Below are 26,432 nucleotides of genomic sequence, written 5' to 3'. Positions count from 1 at the left end.
ACAGATATGCAGGTGAGTCCTCACCACTTGGCTTGAAGTAGAAATGGTAACCCTGGAGAAATCTTCCACACTCCATCCTTTTTTTTTTTTTTTTAAACAAGAAGTCCTGCTCTGTTACCCAGGCTGGAGTGCAATGGTGCCATCTTGGCTCACTGCAACCTCTGCCTCCTGGGTTCAAGCGATTCTCCTGCCTCAGCCTCCCAAGTAGCTGGGATTACAGGTGCATACCACCATGCCCAGCTAATTTTTGTATTTTTAGTAGAGATTGGGTTTTGCCTTGTTTGTCATGCTGGTCTCGAACTCCTGACCTCAGGTGATCCACCTGCCTCGGCCTCCCAAAGTGCTGGGATTACAGGCATGAGCCATTGGCCTGGCTTTTTTTGTTTTTTTTTTTACATTCTTTCTTTAATCCTGATAGCTGATAATTTCCTTTATTAAAAAAAAAAGTCGGGATTGTACCATTTTAATTTTTGAATTCCATTTTATCCAACATCCCTGTGTGTGTTTGGGGGCACTGGATGAAGGGATAGCTACCTTAGTCCAGTCTTTCATGTTGCCAGAAGTTCCCCTTTAGATTCTCCTTATCTGTAACATCATTCCTAGCAATCCCTACATCTCTAGGGTGCATTACAGTTTCTGATTTCATCCTCCCAACAACTCTGAGAAGTAAGTTTCGAGACTCAGAACTGTAACTGTCGTCCTAGCTTTTGGACTTTGAGTCCAGTGCATTTCATAGCTTGGGTTTTATGTTGAGAGCTTGCCTGATCCTGACCTCCAGCTCTGGCCCAGCCCGCTCCTTGTCCTGATCTCTCTGACAGGCTGTCTTTCGGCCAAATAAAATGCAGGCCAGCCAGATGCTCTGCCAGTTCCCTCCTGCTCAGTTTGGCCCCAGTGGAAATAATGGGGTAAGTGGAAATAATGGGGAAATAATGGGGTCATGGCAATGGGGTGACTGACTGCCAACTTGTCCTCAGGGTCCTTTAGCCACACACGATGAGGCTATCTCTTTGCTTACACCCTAGAAGGGGTAGGCGGTGTATATGTATGTGGCAGCAGAGAACGGACATAAAAAGCAGGGCTCGTCCGGGATTTGAACCCGGGACCTCTCGCACCCTAAGCGAGAATCATACCCCTAGACCAACGAGCCACAGGCAGTTAGCTCTTGCCAGATGTGCTCTCCCTGCCACATCAGCAGCAGCCACAGCAACAGTCTGTAGTTCTTAGAACGGGCCTCTCTCCTCCCCCTTCCAGGCTGGCTCCAGGCCCAGACCGCTGCGCTCCAGCAGGCATTGCTCCTGAGTTCTCTCCTGCTCCTCCCTAGCTCGTTGCAGAGCCACACAGATGCACCTCTGCCTGGGCCTACAGGCAGGGTCCATTCTTCCCCGTGACCTACCAGTTACCCCGCCAGGACTCCCAAGCAGAGTTCATGGAGGTCCTGCTGGGGAAGAAGCCAGGCTCCAGCAACCACTACTTCCCTGAGGACCCTCAGGGCTGGTGAGCCCATCTGGGGTCTCTTGCACTCAGTTGAGAGCTACTGTTCTTTCTTACCTCATGATCAGACCACCAGAAAAGCATTCTCCAAACCCATTAGACTCCCAGGTGAGGACCCAGAAGATTGTCCCAGCTTGCTCTTGACTAGGTGATGTTTGCTAAAACCCGCAGTGTCTTCATCTGCTGGTTGGGGAAAGTAACACCTACCCTGTCTACCTTACAGGGTGAGGATCGCATGAGACAATGTATATGAAAGCACCTTGCAAACTGTAAAGCACTGTCAAAGGAAACGGGTTGTGATGGCAACACAAGGGGGAGAGAAATACATAGTAGGAAAGCTGTCATTGAATGCTTGTTGTGGGCCAGGCAGGGTGCTCTCTGCTTTACAGATCTTATTTAACCTTCCAGCAACCTTGTGAGAGCAGTATCACCTCAGTGTAAGATAAACAACTGCCTGAATTCAGCTTAATAACTTCATGTTTATCAGAATGCTTTAACTTGCCTAAATTCAGCTTATTTACATTTATCTGAATCCTAAGACTGTTTTAAATGCAGTACACACTGCTACCCAGACTTTCTAAAAAACCAGAAATGAGGACTATATCCTGTCAATACCCGTACTTCCTCCCCCACAGTAGCCTGCCCTGTACATCCTACCCAGGGAAGCTGCCCAGGAAGGAGCTGCTGGCAGCCTAAGGGTGGCCTAGATTGGGACGTTCCCAAAGAGAGTGAGGGGGGTGATCACACCTCAGAAACGGGGGACTCGTAGGAGACCCTGATGGGCTTGGTTGAGCTCTCTGTCTTTTGTGCTTCCACCATCCCTGTACACATCCATCGCATCCTGGATTCTTGCTCACTTCCAGAGGGGAGGTCTTTTGTGAGCTAAGAGCTCCACGGGGGCAGATACTTGTTTTATTGGTCTTTTGGGTCTCCCCCAGTGTCTGACCCTTGGCAGTACTGCTGACAATACAGGCTATTCCCAGGCATTTCTGCGTGCCCAGCCTTGTGTAAGCACTTTACCAGATTAATCCCACTTAATCCTCATAGCGCAACTGTTGTCACAGTCATCACTTAGCACATGTCTGTGGAATGAACGAATGAGTGAAAAAAGAAAATCCTAGGAGTGTGCACAAAAAAATCACTAGTGGCAACAGATATGCAGGTGAGTCCTCACCACTTGGCTTGAAGTAGAAATGGTAACCCTGGAGAAATCTTCCACACTCCATCCTTTTTTTTTTTTTTTTTAAGACAAGAGTCTCACTCTGTCACCCAGGCTGGAGTGCAGGGGCACGATCTCAGCTCACTGAAACCTCTGCCTCCTGGGTTCAAGTGATTCTCCCACCTCAGCCTCCCAAGTAGCTAAGATTATGGGTGTGAGCCACTGTGCCCAGTCCACACTCCATCCTTTCAAGCAGGATTCCTACTGAACCAATCCCTCCCTTGGATAGGTGGGAAGAATGGCCCTCACTTTAGAGAATACATTGGCCAGCATTCTTTTGTACTCAGGGGATAAAGTTGCATGATTTCCATCGAAGTGTCTGAGCCAGACAACTGGCTCTGCTAACTAATCCAGCCAGAGAGGAAGGCAACAGCTCATCTATTCTCAAACCAAAGAGACTTTTTTGGGTTGCTGTTCCCCAGCTTTAAACTGACTTATAAATAAAAGCGCACGCAACATGTCCTTCCATTACCTCAGCACACATTCCCTAAATTGTTCCTCTTGGTGAATGTGCCAGAGAGTGATGTTGCTCAAAGCTAGGGCTCCTAGGGGGACTTTGCTGAAGATGTTTCAGAGCTGAGACCAGGGTTGGGTCCTAGCCAGTGCTTCTCTCAGAGGTGCTGTTGGAATTTGGGGCAGGATCATTCTTCTTTGTGTGGCTGATCTGGAGCTGCATCCTGTCCACTGAATACCAGTAATCCCTTCTCCACTGTTGTGATAGCCATGAAACACCCTGCACGCTTCCAAAAGCCTCCTAGATGGTGGAGTCGGCGGAGAGGAGCATGGCCCTGGTGGAAATCCACTGGCACATACCTTGAATTGGCTTCCAGGCTAAAATCACTGTGGCCTTCATCCATGCAGCAGGACTTCAGGCCATCAGTTGCTCCTTTGTCTCTTAGGGAGAATCATGGCCCTCCCTCCAGGAGCTTCCTCACTCTCCTCCTAGGTGTGAGGATGACTTTTAGGCAGATCCTGTGTCCCCATTTTCACAAGAGCATGTCAGTTCTTCCCTTATCACTTCTCTGGAGAGCCTTATGGGTCAGTATTTAACAGGCAATAGTCACACACATCATCTCAATCACCGTCACTTCCTAAATATATAAAGAACAGCAAGAAGCTACCACTGGTTGCCTCTGAGAAGGGTAACTGAGTAGTTGGGAGGCTGGGTGGGAAAGAAACTTCTTTTTCTCTGAATTCCTCTTTTTTGTTTTTTTTTTTAGATAGAGTCTCACTCTGTCTGCCAGGCTGGAGTGCAGTGGCAAGATCTCAGCTCACTGCAAACTCCGTCTCCCAGGCTCAAGCAATTCTCCTGCCTCAGCCTCTCAGTAGCTGGGATTATAGGCAGGTGTCACCACACCTGGCTAATTTTTGTATTTTTAGTAGAGATGGGGTTTCACTACGTTGGCCAGGCTGGTCTTGAATTCCTGACTTCAGGTAATCCACCTGCCTCAGCCTCCCAAAGTGCTGGGATTCCAGGCGTGAGCCACCACGCCTGGCCATATATATATAATTTTTTTTTTTTTTTTTGAGGAGTGTTTTGCTGTTTCCCAAGCTGGGGTACAGTGGCACAATCTCAGCTCACTGCCACCTCTGCTGGGTTCAAGTGATTCTTATGACTTAGCCTCCCCAATAGCTGGGATTATAGGTGCATGCCACCACACCCAGCTAATTTTTGTATTTTTAGGGGAGACAGGGTTTCGCCGTGTTGGCCAGGCTGGTCTCGAACTCCTGACCTCAAGTGATCTGCCTGCATCAGCCTCCTGAAGTGCTGGGATCACAGGTGTGAGCTACCATGCCCAGCCTGTATATTCTTTTGTACTTTTTGAATTTTGAGCTCAATGCCTATGCATATGTATGTACACATACTCCATTCAAACCAGTAATTAAATTATTAAAAACTGAACAGAGAGAAGCAATAAGTAGGATAGGGAGAAATGCATTTTGAGCCTCCAGAGAGCCAACATTTCCTCTAGATCAGAGCAGCCCAGCAGTACTTGGACCTCGCCCTAATGGTTTCGAATTGTCCTTTGTGCTGTGTTGAATCCATACTGAGGGGTCAGTACTAGACCCATTCCTGTGCAACTGGTTGTCCTGTCTACTCAAAGATGTTGTTGAGGACAATGTTTCCTTTGTGAAGTCCCCAGGGAGGCATTCTTGTCTGTCATAACTCCAAGAACAGTTGGTTTGCATTTTTTCTCTGGACAATTATGTAAATGAGTGGCTGCTAGAAAGCATGAGGCTGAGTGTGTCGCCCATCGGTAGCAAGTTCACAGGGTCATCAAATGTCAATATATTCCTGACTCTTTAACTCCCCACTGTTGTTTCTCTTTCTTCTGCTTCTACATTTGATTCATTATTTTTTGTTGTGTCCTATATATTCTTGCAAGCCTCCCTTAAACTACTTTAGGAAAAGGAAGGCGTATAAATAAATACACTTCTAATAAGAATAAAAATTTTAAAACCCCTAGCTGGGTACAATGGCTCACACCTGTAATCGCAGCACAGGAGGCTGAGCAGGGAGGATTGCTTGAGGCTGGGAGTTGAAGACCAGCCTGGGCAACGTAGTGAGATCTTGTCAGAAGGAAGAAAGGAAGGGAAGGAAGGAAGGAGAAGGGAAGGAAGGAAAGAAGGAAGGAAGGAAGGAAAAGAGAGAGAGAAAGAGAAAGAGAGAGAAAGAAAGAAAAAGAAAAGAGAGAGAAAGAAAAAGAAAGAAAGAAAGGAAGGAAGGAAGGAGGAGGAGGAGGAGAAGAAGAAGAAGAGGAAGAGGAAGAGGAAGAAGGAGAAGGAGAAGGAGAAGAAGAAGAAGGAAGAAGAAGAAGAAGAAGAGGAGGAGGAGGAAGAGGAAGAGGAAGAAGAAGAAAGAAAGAAAGAAGAAGAAGGAAGGAAGGAAGGAAGGAAGGAAGGAAGGAAGGAAGGAAGGAAGGAAGGGAAGGGGAGGGAGGGACAGAAACAGAGAGAGGGAGGGAGGGGGAAAGAGGGAGGGAGGGAGGGAAAGAAAGAACAAAAGAAAAAAAAAGAAAGACCTCCTGAAACTATTCAGAAAATATCCACTTTGGTAGGACTCTTCTTTTTTCTGGACAATCGGAACAAATGGAAAAACAAATTTTCACTTGATTGTATTATATTGGGTTCTGAACATTTGTAAGTCTAAATCTAAATCAATGGTTGAATCTCAGCTGGAGGGGAAGGGAGTAAGGAAGGAAGGGTTTTGTCTCTCAGGAGGCATTTGGCAATGTCGGGAGACATTTTTGGTTATCATGACTGGGCTGGTAGTGTTAATTTTGGCATCTAGAGGAGAGGGATGCTGTTGAACATCCTACAATGCACAGGACAGCTCCCACGACAAAGAATTGTCTGCAATGTCAGTAGTGCCGACGTTGAGAAATCCTGGTCTAAGTGTATTTCACGTGATCTTCTGTAAAGCCTTAGTGTATTAACATGATCTAAATTGATAAGGTGATTTTCAGCCTGGTAAGAGCACTGTTTATACTAAATGCACCTAAAACACCTCGTTTTTATTTTTTATTTTATTTTGGTGTTTTGTTTTGAAACACGGTCTCGCTCTGTTGCCCAGGCTGGAGGGCAGTGGCGCTATCTCAGCTCAGAGCAACCTCTGCCACCTGGGTTCGAGCAATTCTCCTACCTCAGCCTCCCAAGTAGCTGGGACTATGCAACAGTGTGCCACCTTGCCCAGCAAATTTTTGTATTTTTTGGTAGAGACGGGGTTTCACCATGTTGGCCAGGTTGGTGAACTCCTGACCTCAAGTGATCCACCCACCTTGGCCTCCCAAAGTGCTGGGATTACAGGCGTGAGCCACCGTGCCCAGCCTGCCTCCAGTTTTTATATTTCCCCTTTCTCCTTTACCCCATGCCCCTTCCTCAGAAGCTTGCCTCCTTCTACTCCATAGCTTCCATGACTTGGGAGAATTTTTGTCCGTGGCTTGAGCACCGGTAAGACTTTGTGCTTGGGTGAGGCTCTTTTTGGTTTGAGCTCCCTGGGGATTGGGTTGCCTCCAGCTTGGGCCCATTGTCTCTGTCTGCTGTTGGGGGAACAGGGTGGGAGGCACTGTCTGGGAAGGTGTGAGGACAGTATTAGGCGAGGCCAAAGACGTGGCTACCTAGCCTTCTACACTGGGTGTAGAAGGGCCTGGGGTGTCTTGCACCCTCGCCATTTAGCCTCCCATCAGAAACGTTTGCAGAGGTGGGTACCTCAGCAGAGCCCAGCAGACAGTGGAGGCTGGTTTGTTCCACTCAGGCCAGGCTCACACACAATCCATGTGCCCTGCTCAGGGATAGGCACCTTAAGGTGACCTCTGGCCCCTGGTCCTGAAGTCCTGCCCAGGGTAAGGGATGAGCAGCTCTGCTTATTCATTTTTCATTTATTCATTTTAAATTTCATTGTTTATTCATTTTAAATTTCATTGTTTTATGCTCTGCTTTTTAGTATCTCCCCCTATTTATTTTAGATTTGATTCACTCTTTCAGCTTCTCAAGGCGAAAGTTTAAATTTTAAACATTTATTTTCTAGTATAAATACTTAAAGTTATAAATTTTTCTCTAAGTACTGCTTTAGCTGCCTCCTTCAATTTCCAATACTTTTTTTTTTATTGTTATTCAGCTCAAATTCTTCCAAATTTTCCTTATGATTTCTCTTTTGACTCACAAGGTATTTAGATGTATATTGCTTATTCATAAGCATCTGGGGATTTTCCAGATATCTTTTTGTTATTGATCTATCTGTAAGTTCACTGATCCTTTCTTCTGCTGTCCAATCTGCTGTTCAGCCATCCAGTGAATTCTTCATTGGACATGTTGTAGTTTTCAGTTCTGGAATTTCCATTTGGTTATTTTTATTTTTCCCATTCTTCTGTTGAGATCCATTAACTCATGATGATCATCTTTTTCCTTTCAGTTCTTGAATATATTTATATCGCTGTTTAAAGATTTTTCGGCTGGTGCCAATTTCTTGGGTCATCTCAGGTTCTGTTTCTACTGACTGCTTTTTCTTTTGGCTATGAGTCATATTTTCCTCTGGGTTTTTTTTTCTTTCACATGCCTTATAATTTTTCATTGTATATTAGACATTGTAGATAGTGAACTTTACAGACTGGATTGTCTTCCGTTGAGGAGTGTTGATTTTTGTTCTAATAAACTTAACCGATACAGTTGTGCCAGAAGCCAAAACAAGAGGCGTGCCCTTTCTATAGCCCCATTAAAATAACAGCAAAAAGGTGGAAGCATCTTCAGTGAATATGGGTCAGCACCTCCCAGACCTCAGGGAGTTCACTTCTATTCATCCCAGCACCCAGCATTGCATATCCAGATTATTTGAGCCCAGTCTTTTATCCTCTGAAGAACACAATCGGCTTTGGGGCCACAAAAGGTTTAGGTAGTGGTTTAGCTATTTCTAATCCCAAACTTTGTCCTTGGGAGGTTTAGGATTAGTATTGATCATTCACAGAGCCCAAGTGTTTTTAGAGGAGGGGTTTTCTGGGGTGGGAGGATCACCTATAAGAGGACTCAGAGGGGGGTGTGGGGCATCCATGAGAAAGATGTCAGAGGAAGAGGAGTTTTATCTGTTCAAAAATATCTCTTCAGTGGGGCCGTGGGATGGGCCTCAGTACCACATTGCCCCTGTCTGGGCCTTCTACCTCCAGGCAGCTTTCATGGGCACTGTCTTCCTTGTAGGGTTACCACTCAATGCCATGGTGCTGGTGGCCACAGTGCGCTACAAAAAGTTGCGGCAGCCCCTCAACTACATTCTGGTCAACGTGTCCTTGGGAGGCTTCCTCCTCTGCATCTTCTCTGTCTTCCCTGTCTTTGTCGCCAGCTGTAAAGGATACTTCGTCTTTGGTCGCCATGTTTGTGCTTTGGAGTCCTTCCTGGGCACTGTAGCAGGTACTGCAGGGGAAAAGGGGTTAGGGGAAGGCAAAGGTTGCTACTCCACTGGAGGGGGTCCTTAAAGAGGAGCCTGGGGAAAATGAGTCTGGTGCTTTTTAAAATACTGGGGTACAAAGCAACCCAGACTACAAGTTTGGCCAAAATAGGATGTTTGTGTCTTCACTCCAAATGTCAGTCCAGTCCTGTCTCTCTGTGCTTGCTCCACCCAATCTGTCTGCCACTGTGCCAGCCAGGCTGGGTGGGGCCCTGTCTACCCCATTATCCTCACATTTCACCACAGGTCTGGTGACAGGCTGGTCACTGGCCTTCCTGGCCTTTGAGCGCTACATTGTCATCTGTAAGCCCTTCGGCAACTTCCGCTTCAGCTCCAAGCATGCACTGACGGTGGTCCTGGCTACCTGGACCATTGGTATTGGCGTCTCCATCCCACCCTTCTTTGGCTGGAGCCGGTGAGAGTGCAGGGCAGCGGTGCTCACTTAATTAGCTCAGGTTGATGTGGGTGGAAAGAGAGCTTGGGTATAACTACTTAATCTTTGACCTCTACTTTTTAAAGAGCTGCAGTACGAGGCCAAAGGGCAGTGGGAGACGAGTGCTAACGTGCTAAGAGCTGCAGTACGAGGCCAAAGGGCAGTGGGAGACGAGTGCTAGCTAACGTTTACTCTGCAGTTGGAATTGCTGTAGCTTCTCCCAGTCAGGACAAAACCCCGCTGCTTGAAGCCTTTGGGCAGTCTCTGGGTTCTAAGTGGAGAACACAATCCAGGCATCTCAGCTCCCACTGCACTAACTCTTGTGGAGAGTCCAGTGAGCAAGTGTTTGGTCCTTTGCAGGTTCATCCCTGAGGGCCTGCAGTGTTCCTGTGGCCCTGACTGGTACACCGTGGGCACCAAATACCGCAGCGAGTCCTATACGTGGTTCCTCTTCATCTTCTGCTTCATTGTGCCTCTCTCCCTCATCTGCTTCTCCTACACTCAGCTGCTGAGGGCCCTGAAAGCTGTGAGTGGCATTTGACAGTCAGGGAGGAATGGGTTCGGGGCTCCACGAGAAGGAAGAGTGCTCTGGAACATAAGACGCCTGGAAATGTCCATAGCCAGAGAGGGTATCTAAAAGCAGCAAAGGAAGTGGGAGGAGGGAGAATGATGGAGATCCAAAGGAACTAGGCCAGGAGATGGGGCAGAAAAGAGGCATTCAGAGTGGACGCCCCCTCCCCCATCCCATAGAAAAGTATCCAGAGGCCGGGCAGAGTGACTAATACCTATCATCCCAGCACTTTTGGAGGCCGAGGCAGGCGGATCACCTGAGGTCAATAGTTCCAGACCAGCCTGGCCTGCATCGTAAAATGCCAAAATGCAAAAATTAGCTGGGCGTGGTGGCATGCGCTTGTAACCCCAGCTACTCAGGAGGCTCAGACAAAAGAATCACTCAAACCCGGGTGGTGGAGGTTCAGTGAGCCGAGATTGTACCACTGCAACTCCAGCCTGGGCAACAGAGCGAGACTCCAGTCTCAAAAAAAAAAAAAATTTAAAATTTAAAAATTAAAAAAAAAAAAAAAAGCATCCAGAGGGCCAGGAAAAAGAGGGATGTGATGCTGTCTCCACCCCAGGTTGCAGCTCAGCAGCAGGAGTCAGCTACAACCCAGAAGGCTGAACGGGAGGTGAGCCGCATGGTGGTTGTGATGGTAGGATCCTTCTGTGTCTGCTATGTGCCCTATGCAGCCTTCGCCATGTACATGGTCAACAACCGTAACCATGGGCTGGACTTACGGCTTGTCACCATTCCTTCATTCTTCTCCAAGAGTTCTTGCATCTACAATCCCATCATCTACTGCTTCATGAATAAGCAGGTAAAGCTCTCTATTCACATTCCTATGGTCCAGAAGACCCTGGTTCTTCTTGACTTTTAACTCGGAGCACCCTGGACTCTACTCAGGTTTCTAGGAGTAGACGAGGGAAGCCACAAAACCCCCGAGGAGGTTGGGAAGCCCTTGGTAAGAACAGGGAGGAAGGCATGGTTATCAAGACGAGAAAATAGAACCCCGGAGGAAAGAATCTGAGTCAGGAAAATGAAGTTGCTCCAAAGAACAGGATGAGCGAAAGCACTTTATTGAAAAACTCGTGCAGCAAAACACCATGGCACATGTTTACCTATGTAACAAACCTGCACATCCTGCACATATATCCTGGAACTTAAAAAGATTCCTCTGAATTTCCAGTCCTTTCATTTAATAAGTTCTTAATCATTTCCCTTCCAACTTTTAGCCTGCACGAGCATGTGTGAAGCACAGAAATCGTACCACATGCATAAATCTCTAACCATCTGAAGGTACTGGGGGATTTCCTATCCCCTATCCTGAAATCTGAGCTAATAAACACCAAACCCTAAGTGGCAAAAACCCTACTTTCAGATGGTATTGTTTCCTCAATCGCAGAGGTAGACTCAAAAATAATCTGAAACCTCCCTGGATAGAACAGAATTGGCAGTCCTTTCCAGCTGGGAGCACCTGCTAGTAACGGAGGGGCCTCTGTTGGCAGTGCTTTTATGAAGCAGGATGGTTTGTGAATTTACCAACAGTGAGGTCTCAGACTTGACCAGAATGTTTAGGATTATCGTAGACCCTGGAGTTGTTCTAGACTGGAATCTAGATAGTTTTCAGGATGAGGAACATAGATTCAGAACCACCTAAGGGCATTCTGGGTACAAAGCATTGTGCAAGGCTTTGGTGATACACAGAATGAGGTCTTTTTTCCCATACTTCCTCGTCTGCCAAGGCTGTCTCCAATTGTGCCTTTCTCTCCAGTTCCAAGCTTGCATCATGAAGATGGTGTGTGGGAAGGCCATGACAGACGAATCCGACATAAGCAGCTCCCAGAAAACAGAAGTTTCTACTGTCTCGTCTAGTCAAGTTGGCCCCAACTGAGGACCCAATATTGGCCTGTTTGCAACAACTAGAATTAAATTTTAAGTAAGTTTCTATTGTCTCCGTCAGAAACCACACTACTAAAAACACAAAAAAGATGGTAAGAGGAGTGATGGCAGTTTGGGGAGTCAATTTTTCATTTTCTTACTATTGCCTTCTTGCCCACAAAGCTACTGTTTCCACTGGGTCTATTTCAGACCACCGAAAGGCCATTTCAACAATCATCAGTTTCTACTCCTAAGTGGCACCATTCACAGCACTTGGAGAACTGATTTCTACATACAAGGCAACTAAAAAGGAGTATGGCTTTAAGTTTTCAGTATATGGATACTTTCCTTTTTAGTAACTTTTTTTTTTTCCTGCTGGGGATCCATTCTGAGATGATATATGCTGAATTAGAACAAACTTAAGAAAACACCTTAGAAATGGGAAAGACATAAAGAAAAAACCCCCCCCAAAACAAAAAACCTTAGTGGTCCCAAATATGTTTGAAAGAACTTCTGGATAACTGCTACAGGTCTGGCAGGAACAGCCATGTCCACAAGCCCCTGAGCAAGCACAAATTATTCCAGGTGCTTCCTCCCCATTGCATTTGGCTAAACCTTTGTATTTGTCTTAAACTGTGTGTTTACTGAAGTTAATAGTTTAATTCTCTTGAGGTTCTCAAAATGAATTTGCAAGTCTTAGTACCATTTGTAAACAACACCATAATGTTAACTAAAATTGTTTTACCTTATGCTCTATACTCTCCCTCTAGGCTCCCCCAAAAAAGCCTTTTTGAAATAAAAATCAAGATAAACGTGTGTGTACATTCAGAATCGCTTGTGTTTGGTATCAGATAATTATATAACGAGCAGCAGGTCTCTCCAGTTATACAGCCTAATGGAAGTAAAGAAAGGTTATGGCTGTGGTGAGAAGGATGCTAGAAAATACCAGAAAACAGGGAGAAAAGAATAACCATTTAGAAGGTAGTGCTGTCTCTGAGTTTGGGAGAACTTCAAGGAGAGTTCCCATTCTGACATTTTACAGCATCCATACTCCTAAGCTAGAGTTCTATTTCTTAGAAAATGAAGGTCATACATACCCCATAATGAATGTAAACAGTTTTATTTAGAAACAGATAGGTACCTGTTCACATTGCAGAATATAAAACTTGGTTTACACTCTATAAAAAATAACCAATATCCAAATTCAAGAGAGCTAGCATTCACAGAACACACAATATGGGTGTGTAGCTACTGTTCACCAGCCTCAGGCTTGATTTAAACCAAAAAAAAATCCAAAGGGATCATTCAAGATTACCATACAATGCCTGCTGCTGTCTTAGCAGATTAAGGTTTGCTTTTCAAGTGCGTGATTTTAACATAAGGTCTGGGTTCTCTGCACCTAGTGAGGTGTGAGGCTCTCTTGCCACACAGTTCACACTCTCACTTAATTAAGCCAGAGTTGGTGGATTATTAAATTATCACTGGTCTTCTTAACAGTAAAAATAGGGAATCCAGAGGGCAGGAAATTTCCATTACCCTATATTGGGGCTAAACTGAAAAGAGTATATCCATTATCAAGAGCTCAGTACAAAGGCTGGGGTGAAGTTACATGATACCTGGCTTTTTAACCATACCAGGGAGCCCACCTCAACATGACTGTGGAAGACCAAAGGATATACCTAGGTTCAGATTATAATAAATCACCCAGCACCACCTGAATGTATTATCCACAAAGATATAGCAATAATAAAAGTTATATATACATATATTTATCTTGGTAACCTGAGGGCTAAAAACGTGGAATACGATAATTCTTCTCAAGAGGTCCATCTGTAAGAAAGGGACCCAAAAGGACAGTGTTTGTGTTGCATAAAATATGGGTGAAGTAGAGTCGGGAACAGAGGGTGGTTTCTTTAGCTCTTTCCACATCTCTCTCTCTGATAAGGACTGAAAACCTGTTGATTCATGATAAACTTTTCCTTATTTTTTTTTGGCAGTGGGGAGAGGGAAAGAGGAGAAAATGGGGTATGATGGGTCAAAGGCAGGAAAGGTGAGCCATGGTCCTCAAACCAAAGAGCTCTCTCTGTAGGTCCTCTCATCTTTGAGTGTGAGCTCAAGCTCTCCAGCGGACACAGAAAGAGGCCTGGTAGTAAGTGGTTTGCATTGTGAGGTATGAGGATCCCTGGTAAATTCAGCAGCATGTGGTTTTTGGAAATCAGCCCACAAGATAAGAACACTGCAACCAAACTCATAACTAATACTGCTAATTTAACTACTGTCCAAAAGAGAAAGGGAAGAAGAAAAAAATCCCCACTATATTGGAAGGTTCTAGGCTTTCCTATAAGTTATCCAAATAATCTTTTTTTAATCTTAGGGTTTCTTAAGAGAATTCCCATTCAGTGACCACTTCTTTCATTAAAGGCACTTTCAATTACATGATTGGAAAGGAGTGAATTTTAATTGTGGTGAAACCAAGATTAATTCCTTGGCACACCCGGGAAGAGGAGGAACTGGATTGGGGCATTTACAGTGATTTCAACAGGCAAATAATTAAGTCGTGAGCATTTCAACAGATGCACACTGAGAAGAAAATGTTTGCCCTGAAAACACTTGTATTTTTCCTTTAGTTTTACAGCTGTTTCTATCTATAGCTCTGTAAAGAGATCACATTCACTACTTGATTGATTTTCAAGACACTGGCCCTAACTCTTCCCACCACAGCTGTGCTTGACAAAATTAGCCAACAGTCAGTACTACAAGGGGAAAAAGAAGAAAATCAATTTGGGCCAAGCCTTCTTAGAGCAAAGGGATCATTCCTTGCCCAGGTAATGGCAGGTTCAGTTGCTGGACGTGTAGCAACTGAATTTAGTATGTGGCCCCTACTACCTATGAAATGTTGAACTTTTTGATAGGCAAAACTAAGTGTTCTCTCTCTAAATATAAATTGTGGAGTATATATTTTTTTCCTTTCCTCTCTTCTGCGCATTTCTTATTGATCTCAGGCTTACAAAATTAGTTAAGTGAGAATTATTAAAATCATATAAGGGGTTGAGAAAGAGTAAAGAGCTAATGTTTGTCTACATGTGTGAGTTGAGGATCTTGATTCTTCATATCATACTCCCAACCAGAGAACAAATACAAAAATAAACACGCCATGTTATACATAATACAAAGTGTAAATCTACAAACACAAGTGTACTAATTAGAGTTGTTCCTCAGAAGCATGGCTTCCCTCCGGTCCCTCAGAGAGGAGGAGGAATGGGGACGGGATGGTTTTCATTACGCCTTTTCATGTCTTAAAAAGTTTGTAATAACAGTCTCAGTAGCGCAAACAATTTCATGTGAAACCAGAAGCTGTAAAAATAAATTACTTTTGAGGAAATGAGGGTTCCTCCGCAGCTCAGAACTCATCATGCCGTACTAATGCCTCCCCAAAATCTGTGGCCTGGCTGCCAACAAATAAGTCATACTTGTCAACGATCTCCTCCTTGGTAAGCTTGCCATCCTGAAATTAGAGATAGCAATGAATTGAAGCAGAACATATTTCCCATTAAAAATTCAGAAACACTGTTACAGAAGAATTGGGGTTAATCAGGAGTTAAGATTCTCACTTCTACTAAATTAAGTGTGAACTCAGCCCTCATTCCCCCCACATACATACAAAGAGGGAAGAAAACAGCAATTACACATCCCCTTTTCTTTTTTTGAGACTGAGTTTCGCTCTTGTTGCCCAGGCTGGAGTGCAATGGCGCAATCTCAGCTCACCGGAACCTCCGCCTCCCGCGTTCAAGTGATTTTCCTGCCTCAGCCTCCCGAGTAGCTGGGATTACAGGCATGCGCCACCATGCCCAGCTAATTTTGTATTTTTAGTAGAGACGGGGTTTCTCCATGTTTGTCAGACTGGTCTCGAACTCCCAACCTCAGGTGATCCACCCGCTTCGGCCTCCCAAAGGGCTGGGATTACAGGCGTGAGCCATTGTGCCAGGCCCATTAAACATTTCTTTTATCAAGAAAGTTAAAAGTGGAAGGGTGGAAAGAATATAACACAACAACTCAATGCTAGAAATAAAGGCTTCATGAGGAGAAAACTCTCCCTTTAGAGGAAAATATGGAACCTCTCCTAGATGGGGATGACTACATGCATTTCCTTTTCTCATACATCTCAGGACACAACATCTGGCTACTAAAGTGACTTTGAGCAAGAACTTAAAGCAGATCAACACTTAAAAAGGCTCTAAGATAAAAAACTGAATTTGAAATTGAAGACTAGCCTAGACAACAGTATACTCAGAACACTAAAAATCTCCATCTTTAGACTGATTTTCAGCTTACTCCAAGCAGGGCATTCAAATCTCTGACACAGGTGACTGGGCTTAGGGACAACAATACTTTGAATAAAATACCTCAGATAACTAATTGATCAAGGACAATTTGAACAGGCTCCAAAGAAAAGCTGATTTATGGCCTACACAAAGGACCCAATTTTAAAAAAAGCATATTTGATTTAAGAAGGAAACAACCAGCTTTCAGTAGACAGAATGGGGCCTGTGACAGGTAAAGAACAAATGAAGTAACAAAAAAAAAAAAAAAAAAAAAAAAAAAAAAAAAAAATCCTTGGGATCTAAAAATACGTGATGATGCATGCTGGGCACAGGCTACACACAAAGGCTCTTTTCTGAAGCCAAATTTCCTACAATGCTATCAGCACTGGGCAAAGGGATTATCTAAAATGAGATCAGATAGCTAGTGCTGCCCTGAAAGGTTTTAATCGCCAGATTCAGATACTTGGCTGACTCAGACTAATTAAGACCCTAAATGCTCTTTGCACCTTAACATAAACTGTTTAGGTGATCCCCTAGAAGCATACTTCAATCAAGGATAGATTGTGTGGGTCTGGCCAGACTTACCTTGTTTTGGTCTGATTCATAGACCAGGTGCCTGGCTTCTGCCTCTGCATGATCATAGTCTGAGGGAAGGATCCAGTCTTTGGTCTCTTCCTTGTCCATCTTTCCATCACGGTTCTTATCCCGAAACTCAACAAACTGCTCTCGCTCTGTCTTTACCCATTCTGGCTCATCAGTATTCCCATCATGGCTGTACATGTCACCTGGGCACACAGACATACATACAAAAGAAGGGTTTGTCTTTTCCAAAAAACTGCCTCATGCTAATCTGGCCAACCCTTTTTCTTCATCCATTTGTTTGGAACCCAACAGCAGCTGCAAGGGTATTTTAGGCCAGAGAGACCTTAGAAAGCAAGGTATTTTCCTGAGGCTTAATTACTTATCTTGCAACAAGAATATTTCCAGCTGCTGATTTTAAGTCACATGAGAGCAAGGAGTCCTTATACCTTAATAAATGCAGAAATAAGAGGAGAGAACTACCATCAAGAAAGATTTAGACTCGTTCCCTACATTTCATTTCACCCTAAGGTAGCTAATTAAACTGGATCACTTGTTTTAGAAAGGTGTAGCCCAATTACTACAAAGAGTCCATTATACCAGTGGCCTTCAGTTGGGACAAGCATGCCCCTGGGGAAACAGGAACACTGTCAACTCTGACTGAGAAAGGTCAGTCAAGAGAGAATCGAATTCCAGATACTCAGTTCCACATGCAGTTTTTTCCAAAAATTGATCTTCATAAGAATGTACCTCTGGCCATCAAGGTTTTTTCCCCGTCTCCCCCCTTTCACAACTGCCCTTGTCCCGCTTTATAAAAGAAAGGCATATTTTCATCCATTTTGAAACTACAGCGTAAAAAGCTCCAAGATAATGAAAAAGAAACAAATAGAAATACTAGTGTCTTGCCGGGCATGATGGCTCACACCTGTAATCCCAGCATTTTGGGAGGCCGAGGCAGGTAGATCACCTGAGGTCAGGAGTTTGAGACCAGCCTGGCCAAAACGGCAAAAACCTCATCTCTACTAAAAATACAAAAACTAGCTGAGCATGGTGGTGCATGCCTGTAATCCCAGCTACTCGAGAGGCTGAGGCAGGAGAATCACTTGAAACCAGGAGGCAGAGGTTACAGAGAGTCAAGATTGTGCATTCTAGCCTGGGCGACAGAGCAAGACTCCGTCTCAAAAAAAAAAAAAAAGAAAAGAAAAAGAAAAAGAAATACTAGTGTCAGTCTTGAGAATGTAAATGTCTGAAAAAAATGAATAAATTCTTCTGCATGTCAAAAGGTTTTAAATTATTTGCTAAAAAAAAAAACAAAACAAAACCTTGAAAAATGGCCTGAGTTTTAGCTAAGGGATCATTAAACATAATTTTTGGGCCGGATGCAGTGGCTCACGCCTGTAATCCCAGCACTTCGGGAGGCTGAGGCGGGTGGATCACTTGCGATCAGGAGTTTGAGGCCAGCATGGCCAACATGGTGAAACCCCATCCCTACTAAAAATAAAAAATAAAATTAGCTGGGCGTGGTGGCCCACGCCTGTAATCCCCAGCTACTGGGGAGGCTGAGGCAGGAGAATCGCTTGAACCTGGGAGGCAGAGGTTGCAGTGAGCTGAGATCATGCCTCTGCACTCCAGCCTGGGTGACAGAGCGAGACTCCACCTTAAAACAAAAAAAAACCCATAATTTTTTATGATAGATTACATGATTTCTGGCATGTAACTCAAAAGGAGTTCCAAGAACTAAGCGACATTGCTATGACAAAACTTCCATTTCCATCAACTTATTTACTAATGTAAACAAGGTCTGTTAGTACTTCCCCTAAAAATAAAAATTAGGAATTGGTGCTGAATCCCATTTCACTCTAGCGATAAGTAATTGTCACCCATGGATATGAAACTATTTGAAAAAAAAAGTGTCAAAGAAATGCATTTAAAAAATATGTAAACATAAAACGTTTGCAATACATGTTATTTTGTTCAATTGTGTATTAATAATTGTAATAGTAACTTAACCCAGAATACTCTAAAAACACTTCAGAGCCATATCTCAGAAAACCATTTTCCATATTTCAATTTACATACACAATACTCTTGCAAATGAGAATGTCAAAATGACTAAGGCTTTCAAGATAAAATATGTCAGAATATAATTCTGTTGAGGAAGTAAACTGCAAATGTATCTAATAGAAGGCTGACTCGTGAGCCTGAGATCAGCCTGGGCAACATGGCAAAACACCTACAAGAAATACAAAAATTAGCCAGGCATGGCAGCACACACCTACAGTCCCAGCTACTCAGGAGGCTGAGGCAGGAGGATGGCTTGACCCTGGGAGGTCGAGGCTGCAGTGAACCATGATCACGCCACTGCACTCCAGCTTAGGCGACAGAGCAAGACCCTGTCTCAAAAAGAAAAAGAAAAAAAAGAAGTAGGAGGCCAGGTGGCTGACATGTATAATCCCTGCACTTTGGGAGGCCAAGGCAGGTAGAGCTCTTGAGCCCAGGATTTCTAGACCAGCCTGGGCAACGTAGGGAGACCCATGTCCACAATAATAATAATAACAAAAATTAGCTGGGTGTGGTGATGCTCTTCTGTGGTCCCAACTGAGGTGAGAGGATCACTTGATCTCCCCACTTTGGAGATCGAGGCTGCTGTGATTGTGCCACTGCACACCAACATGGGCAACAGAATGAGACTCTTGTCTTTAAAAAAGAAGAAGAAATAGGAAGAGTGTAAAATGTCCAAGTTGGTGAGCAGTTTATTCATTCATTTTTTCAAGACAATACCATGCGGTGACTGGTAAGTAGTATAAATATCCCCAAATCCCTATAAATTTAAACAAAAAAAGGGCAATTAAGTGATGGTCACATTGCTAACCAAACACCATAACTTAAAAAAAAAAAAAAAGTACCAAAGAAACATTTCCTTTTTAACTATTAAGAAACATAGGCCGGGCACGGTGGCTCAAGTCTGTAATCCCAGCACTTTGGGAGGCTGAGACGGGTGGATCACGAGGTCAGGAGATCCGAGAGCATCCTGGCTAACACGGTGAAACCCCATCTCTACTAAAAAAAAATACAAAAAACTAGCCGGGCGAGGTGGCAGGCGCCTGGAGTCCCAGCTACTCGGGAGGCTGAGGCAGGAGAATTGCTTGAACCCAGGAGGCAGAGGATGTAGTGAGCCGAGATCATGCCACTGCACTCCAGCCTGGGCGACAGACTGAGACTCTGTCTCAAAAAAAAAAAAAAAAAAAAAAAAAAAGAAATGTAAAAAATTGGCACTTTGGGAGGTCAAGACGGGCGGACCACGAGGTCAGGAGATCAAGACCATCCTGGCTAACATGGCGAAACCCTGTCTCTACTAAAAAATACAAAAAACTAGCTGGGCATGGTGGCATGTGCCTGCAGTCACAGCTACTCGGGAGGCTAAGGCAGGAGAATGGCTTAAACCCAGGAGGCGGAGCTTGCAGTGAGCTGAGATCCGGCCACTGCACCACTCCAGCCTGGGCGACAGACTGAGACTCTGTCTCAAAAAAAAAAAAAAAAGAAAAGAAAATAAATGTAAAAAATTACGGATATTTTCTTATATACCCACAATGCCACTTGCATATTTTACAAAATCAATTCCTTAGTATCATCTAATACCCAGACTGAATTTAAATTTCCTGATTATCTTTTTAAAGTTGGCGTGTCCAAATTATAGAAGTTGCTATGGTATTTTGTATTTAAATTTTATAGATTTCTTTCAGAATTACTTTCAAAATGTCAATGCTTACCACTAACAGAGATTATTCTTTTTCTCTTTTGAGACAGGGTCTTGCTCTGTGCCCAGGTTGGAGTGCACTGGTACAATAACGGTGCACTGCAACCTCAAACCCTCAGGCTCAAGTGATCCTCCTGAGTTGCTGGGACTACAGGCACACGCCACCATGTCCGGCTATTTTTTTTTTTTTTTTTTGTATAGACAGGGTTGCGCCATGTTGTCCAGGCTGGTCTCAAACTCCTGGGCTCAGGTGATTCACCTGCCTCAGCCTCCCAAAGTTCTCGGATTACAGGAATGAGCTACGGCATCCGGCCCAACAGAGGCTATTCTTTATAACTGTTTAAATTTCTTAATTAAATATTTCAGACGCCAGCTTTAAAACACAAAGGGAATGCTGTTGGTCAAATTCTTTCAGGAGTTATGTAAGTGAACAAGTCTGAAAACACTTGAGTTATACGACATCTAAGTTAAGTGTAACTGCATTGCATGTAAGGTATGGGAAAACACCTAAAGAGAAGTCTAAACAGTTCCTGCAAGTTCTAAGCAAAGGTATTTAGTCAGTGCTGCCACTTTCCTGACCTTGAGTGTTAAGGGTAGAAGTACTCCTCTGTCTTAACCTCACAAGAGAAGTTCCTCAAAGCGGGACTTGCCAATTTTTCCCAAGGCTACAGCACATTCAGAAAATGTAGTATTTGTATGGTCTACTGGACCAGGTCCCTGCCTGAGCTGTCCTGAAGGCCAAGAAAACTTATTCACAGGATACAGATTGGAAAGTTCTGAATTAGGAAATAGATACATGCTTAAAAGATATGGTTTTAAAGGAAGTTAGAATACACAATACACTACAATGTAAGTGCATTTTAAAGCTAGGTGACTAAAGATGACAAACTATTTTAATTTCTATTTTTATTTATTTTATTTTATTTTTTGAGACAGAGTCTTACTCTGTGGCCCAGGCTGGAGTGCACTGGAGTGATCTTGGCTCACCGCAACCTCTGCCTCCCGGGTTCAAGCCATTCTCCTGCTTCAGTCTCCTGAGTAGCTGGGATTACAGGCACGTGCCACCACACCTGGCTAATTTTTATATTATTAGTAGAGACGGGGTTTCACCATGTCGGTCAGGCTGGTCTCTAACTCCTGACCTTGTGATCTGCCCACCTCAGCTTCTCAAAGTGTTAGGATTACAGGCATGAGCCACCATGCTTGGCCGAATTTCTATTTTTAAAAGATTCAATCTATTTGATGATTTGAAGGGACTATTAATTTTCTTGGGTTGACATTACCTTTAAAAAAATGTTTTTAGAAACACATATACATTTTAGACATATATACCTAAATGTTCACAGATGAAATGACATAATGATTGGGATTTACTTCAAAGTAAGAAGGAAGCAAGGAAGTGGATGTGGCTGAGAAAAAAACTGGCTGTAAGTTGATTGTTGTTGAGGTTAGGCATGGCTACATGGGGATTCATTATACTATTCTAATTTTGGGGCAGGTGTGGTGGCTCACATTTGTAATCCCAGCACTTTGGGAGGCCGAGGCGGTCAGATCACTTCAGGCCAACAGTTCAAGATCACCCTGGCCAACACGGTGAAACCCCGCCTCTATTAAAAATACAAAAATTAGCCAGGTGTGCTGGTGCACGCCTGTAATCCCAACTACTCAGGAGGCTGAGGCACAAGAATCACCTGAACCTGGGAGGCAGAGGTTGTAGTGAGTGGAGATCACGCCACACCACTGCACTCCAGCCTGGGCGACCAGCAAGACTGTCTCAAAAAAAAAAAAAAAAAAAGTCGTGTATGTCTGCAATGCTCTATAATAGATTTTAAAAATAAAAATAATTATCAGCATAACTTTGGGAGTTTTTTTTTTTCTTCTTCTTTCCCTATGTTTCCACAGGCACTGATGGGGGCTTCTTTTCAATGCTAAGTTTATGAGGCGAAGAACTTTGTTTCTTCATGATCTCCTTCAACAGGGCACTAGAAATTGAAAGATACTGTTTGGGAGAATTTTAGGTTTACAAAGCCCAGCACCCCAGATGTAAAAGTATTTGCATTAGTTACTGACTTGTAAAAAAAAAAAAAAAAAGCACACATGCACAAGGTAGCTTTGGTAGCTTCAAAATATAACTCCTCTGTCCATGAATCTATATGATACACAGGGAGACAGAAATATCTCCTTATTTGGCCTCAATGCTTGATAAGTGATGTAGTTAACAGTTATACAAATTCCTCTCCTTGGGAGATTCAAAAGAGTTCCTCAGTTTCAGCAATGGCAATAAAATGGCAAAAGCCAAGAATAAAAAGATAAATCATTTAAAAGAAAACCCTATAAATATCAACCTGGGCTCAGTAAATGCACCTAGGCATTTATCCACTGTCCTGATAAAACTTCTCCAAAAAAAAAAAAAAAAGCCATTTAGGGAAACACCCTATCCTATCTTCCATTGCTCATCCTTCTTTAAGAAAAGTTCAAAGTACGTCACTGAACCTAAGAAAAGGAAGGTGAACAGTCAAGGAGTAATTCAATTGGAATAACTGACTTGCTCCACACAGTTTAATGAAAGGTGACAGAGGTAAGGATTAAGTCTGCCTTTGAGGCTTAAAATAAACATCTCAGATAACTATCAGAGGTCTAAAAACAAACGGGTTTATCTGAAACACAAAACCAATGGTGTGCTAGAGTAAGTCATTCCCAGTAAGTATGTGAAATATTAAAATATCTAATATCTTTCTAAACAAAGTATTTGTAACAATGACATTTATAGTAACAGTCTTATACTTTCCATCTACTCACTTTTTTAAAGAGATGGAGTCTCGCTATGTTGCTCAGGCTGGAGTACAGTTGCTATCCACAGGCACAACCTCATTACTAATTAGCACAGTTCTGACCTGCTCTGATTCTATCCTGGGCTGGTTTACCCGTCCTTAGGCAACCTGGTGATCCCCTGCTCCCAGGAGGTCACCATATTGATGATGAACTTGTGACTACAGTCCAGAACTCTTGGACTCAAGTGATCCTCCTGCCTCAGCCTCCCAAGTAACTGGGTATGCCACCACATCCAACTCCTTTACTCATTTTAATTTCTGTCACAGTAATTGGGAAACAATTTGCTCAACTACTTGGTAAGAAAGACAGCTTTTTTTTTTCTTTTTAAGCAATGAGAATATCTTAAAATTAGTCTGACGATAATAAAACAAAGCTTTACTTGGGAGAAATTAGCCTTGAAGGTGTGACATCCAAAACAATTTTTTTAAAAAAATTAGACACTAAAAAGGGAAATGTCAAAAGGGAGAAACTTAAAAAACAAAAGTAAAGTAGTCAGAGAATCAGACAGAAAATATGAACAGAACACAGTAAAAAGGAATGTCTACAAGAGGGATCAGCAACTCCCCGTCATTTATTTATCCATCTCTTAATCCATTCTCTATCTCCTTTCCCTGGTTTTCCCTACGTCAGTCTGGGCTCCCTGCAACTCTTTACCATCAGTTCCACTGAGCATGCAGGATACGCTATATCTGTGCTGTTGAGGATGGTAGCCACAGGTGCTTACTGAGCACTTGAAATGTGGCTGGGATGTGCTATAAGTATTAAAAAAACCCTCAATAATTTATATTAAGTGGAAATTACAGTATTTTAGAATTTCAACACACTGTTGAAATTTCATCTGTTTCTTTTTACTTTTTAATGTGGCTATTAGAAAAGTTAAAATTATATATGGGGCTCACATTTATATGTTGATTGGGCAGTGTGGCTATGGATACTTTATCACAACCCACTATCACACTGGTCTGGTTAATGATCTGGTGACAGCTAATCAGCTAGTGAGAATTGACCTTTGGGGTAAATTGTTTCTATGGGCAAATACATCTTTCTTTTTTTTTGAGACAGAGTTTCACTCTTGTCACCCAGGCTGAGTGCAATGGTGTGTTCTCGGCTCACTACCACCTCTGCCTCTTGGGTTCAAGCAATTCTTCTGCCTCAGCCTCCTGAGTAGCTGGAATTACAGGTGCCTGCCACCACACCCAGCTAATTTTTTTGTATTTTTAGTAGAGATGGGGTTTCACCATATTGACCAGGCTGGACTTGAACTCCACAGCCTCCCAAAGTGTTGGGATTACAGGCGTGAGCGACTGCGCCTGGCCAGCAAATACATCTGCCAAAGCTTCTCAGCTTTTCTAAGAAAAACACTAGAAGCAGAGACTTACCAATATACTCTTCTAGATCAATGAAACCATCAGCATTCTTATCTATATCTTCCATTGTTTCCTAAACAGGAAAGAATAAGAAGAGACTATTAAGTTAGTCTCTGAATTTGCCAGAAGAAAGTAAAGTATCTAGTTTAGGCAAACATTTATCATTCATTAGACATACACATACATGTATGTATGTATGTATGTAGGTACGTATGTGTGTCTGTATGGTTAAAACCATTTCTAGCCAGGAAATGGTAAAACATGAGCAATTTCTTACGCTTCAATTTAAAAGAACTGAGTCTTCCTGGCAGAACACTGACACTGCTTAATGACAAACTATCGCATCCCGCCCATGATGATCTACCTGGTAGCCTTAGTCATGCGAAAGTCACACTAACAGGAGATGTGACCAGTGATTATGTGTACAGCTATAGATAGTCTATGTTATTAGTAACTGCCTTCTGTGAGAGTTCTTTAGTATCACTGTTATTACTCGATGTCTGACTATTGGTCATGGGATATTTTAAATAATAGGATTTCCCCCCATTCTTACAATATGAAGCTACCAATGAAATGGCAAAATATATTACATGATAGAGGTATTATCATACTAAACAGAATGCCCAAGGCACCTTGATCAAGGTCACAGAAAAACAGTGACAGACCTTGGATTCTGAATCTGGCCAGTACTTACATAGAGTATCACTCTGCCAAATACACAGGAAAGGCTAAAGGGGAAAGATAGAATAAGCCACAAAAAGAGAAACTGAGTCCCTGTTCAGAATCCTTGTTCTTACCCACCTGCACTACTATATCTTTCATGTAGTCATACTCCTCAGGGTGCAGGAAAGCTGTGAACTCCTCCTTTGTGGCAATGAGGTCTCCATCCTTGTCTGCCATTTTAAACCTCCGCTCATCTCTAACCATCATCTGTTTATAGTTAAATCCATCATCAGGGTCTGGATCATCTAGAAAACAAAACTTTAGGTCAAATCTTAAAAGGCTTTCAGAAAACATGAAAATGTGTGGGGTGGGAAATCAACTTCCAATAAAGATAAACCATGAAATGAAGAAATAACTGATTACACAGGTAAAACTGCAGCAGTACAAAGACATTTAGTCTTGGGCTACAGCTCCAGTATTGGGATGTCAGAGTCAGCTTCAAGTTCACATGGAACTCTGGCTCCTGAACTATGTAACTCACTGTTATGCTTCACTATTGGTACTAAGGCTGCTAGAAGGCTTGAATTTTCTAGTTACATCTGGAAGGCAGTGGTGGCTCTCACGTCCCACACTGCCTGAGTTTTAACTCTACCATTTTCTAGCTGTTTGGCCTGTGCCTTTGTCTTTATCTGTAAAATGGAGATAGCAATGGTGCCAGCTTCACAAGATTGTTATAAGGTTTAAATGAGAAAATATATCTAAGTGCTTAGAAACAATGCCTGGCACATAGTTGGCTTTCAATAAATGTCAGTTATTGCTATTTTTATTAAACATTAGGATCCCATTAAGAAGATAGAAACCAAAGGCCTTCTACCTCATATAATGGACACTTGGATTCAAGCAATAGAATGCCACCACTTTGAAGGTCACATTCTTTTTTTTTCAGTCAACGCAGAAATCTACCAAGATTTACAGGTATTGTTCATCCCCATTTATGTGAAATTCCAGAAAATGCAAACTAATTTAGAGTCACAGAAAACAGATGAGTGATTGCCTATGGACAGGGGAATGGGGAGGATGAGAAGGATTACCAAAGGACGTGAGGAAATGTTGGGGAGGATAATGGATATGCTCATTATCGTGATTGCAGTGGTGGTTTCACTGGTAAACACATACGTCAAAACTCTTCAATTGTGCACTTAAATACATACAGTTCACTTTATGTCAATAATGACAAAGGCATAAAAAAAAAAACACCCTTAGATTACAACCAAATTGGATTTGGAACTACCCATCTGTTATGATATCGAGCTACACAAGCAGCAGTTATCTAGTCTCTATATAAGAATATAGAGAAGTGAAATTTTGTTTTTTTTTCTGTTTTTTTTTTTTTTTTTTTT

The 26,432-nt window shown here is 43.0% G+C and overlaps 2 protein-coding genes and 1 non-coding gene across 8 annotated transcripts in view; 1 reads left to right on the top strand and 2 right to left on the bottom strand.

The window, feature by feature from the left end:
* Positions 1-1,075: 1,075 nt before the first annotated feature.
* Positions 1,076-1,147, bottom strand: TRNAP-AGG. The gene has a single exon. It is a non-coding gene; the product is annotated as a tRNA-Pro (tRNA).
* Positions 1,148-8,253: 7,106 nt separating this feature from the next.
* On the top strand, positions 8,254-11,649 carry OPN1SW (opsin 1 (cone pigments), short-wave-sensitive). Its single transcript, XM_011939561.1, has 5 exons — positions 8,254-8,608; positions 8,892-9,060; positions 9,439-9,604; positions 10,212-10,451; positions 11,406-11,649. Exons 1-5 carry the CDS (start codon positions 8,254-8,256, stop codon positions 11,523-11,525), a joined length of 1,050 nt encoding a protein of 349 aa, XP_011794951.1. The 3' UTR covers positions 11,526-11,649.
* A 697-nt stretch (positions 11,650-12,346) lies between these two features.
* CALU (calumenin) overlaps positions 12,347-26,432 on the bottom strand; it is a 33,281-nt gene continuing 19,195 nt past the window's right edge. For 2 of the 6 annotated variants that reach the window (XM_011939554.1, XM_011939556.1), the window contains exons 5-8: positions 25,171-25,337; positions 24,382-24,442; positions 16,420-16,619; positions 12,616-15,017 (exon numbers count right to left, since the gene is read on the bottom strand). In XM_011939554.1, the coding sequence (XP_011794944.1) occupies positions 14,913-15,017; positions 16,420-16,619; positions 24,382-24,442; positions 25,171-25,337 (533 nt within the window). In that variant the 3' untranslated portion in view covers positions 12,616-14,912. Of the gene's footprint in view, positions 12,405-12,615; positions 15,018-16,419; positions 16,620-24,381; positions 24,443-25,170; positions 25,338-26,432 lie in introns of those variants that run through there. The other 4 variants (XM_011939557.1, XM_011939559.1, XM_011939555.1 and 1 more) reach the window with 3 other exon arrangements.

The sequence above is a fragment of the Colobus angolensis genome, unplaced genomic scaffold (assembly GCF_000951035.1).
Source record: "Colobus angolensis palliatus isolate OR3802 unplaced genomic scaffold, Cang.pa_1.0 Scaffold182, whole genome shotgun sequence".
Lineage (NCBI taxonomy): Eukaryota > Metazoa > Chordata > Mammalia > Primates > Cercopithecidae > Colobus > Colobus angolensis.
This window is presented reverse-complemented; position numbering and strand designations above follow the sequence as displayed.

What these genes read in the sequence shown, in the direction of transcription:
- OPN1SW (XM_011939561.1), top strand. Translation starts at nt 8,254, where the DNA reads ATGAGAAAGATGTCAGAGGAAGAGGAGTTTTATCTGTTCAAAAATATC. An exon ending in CTTCCTGGGCACTGTAGCAG is followed by an intron (nt 8,609 to 8,891) that starts GTACTGCAGGGG and finishes ATTTCACCACAG; the next exon opens with GTCTGGTGACAGGCTGGTCA. An exon ending in CCCTTCTTTGGCTGGAGCCG is followed by an intron (nt 9,061 to 9,438) that starts GTGAGAGTGCAG and finishes GGTCCTTTGCAG; the next exon opens with GTTCATCCCTGAGGGCCTGC.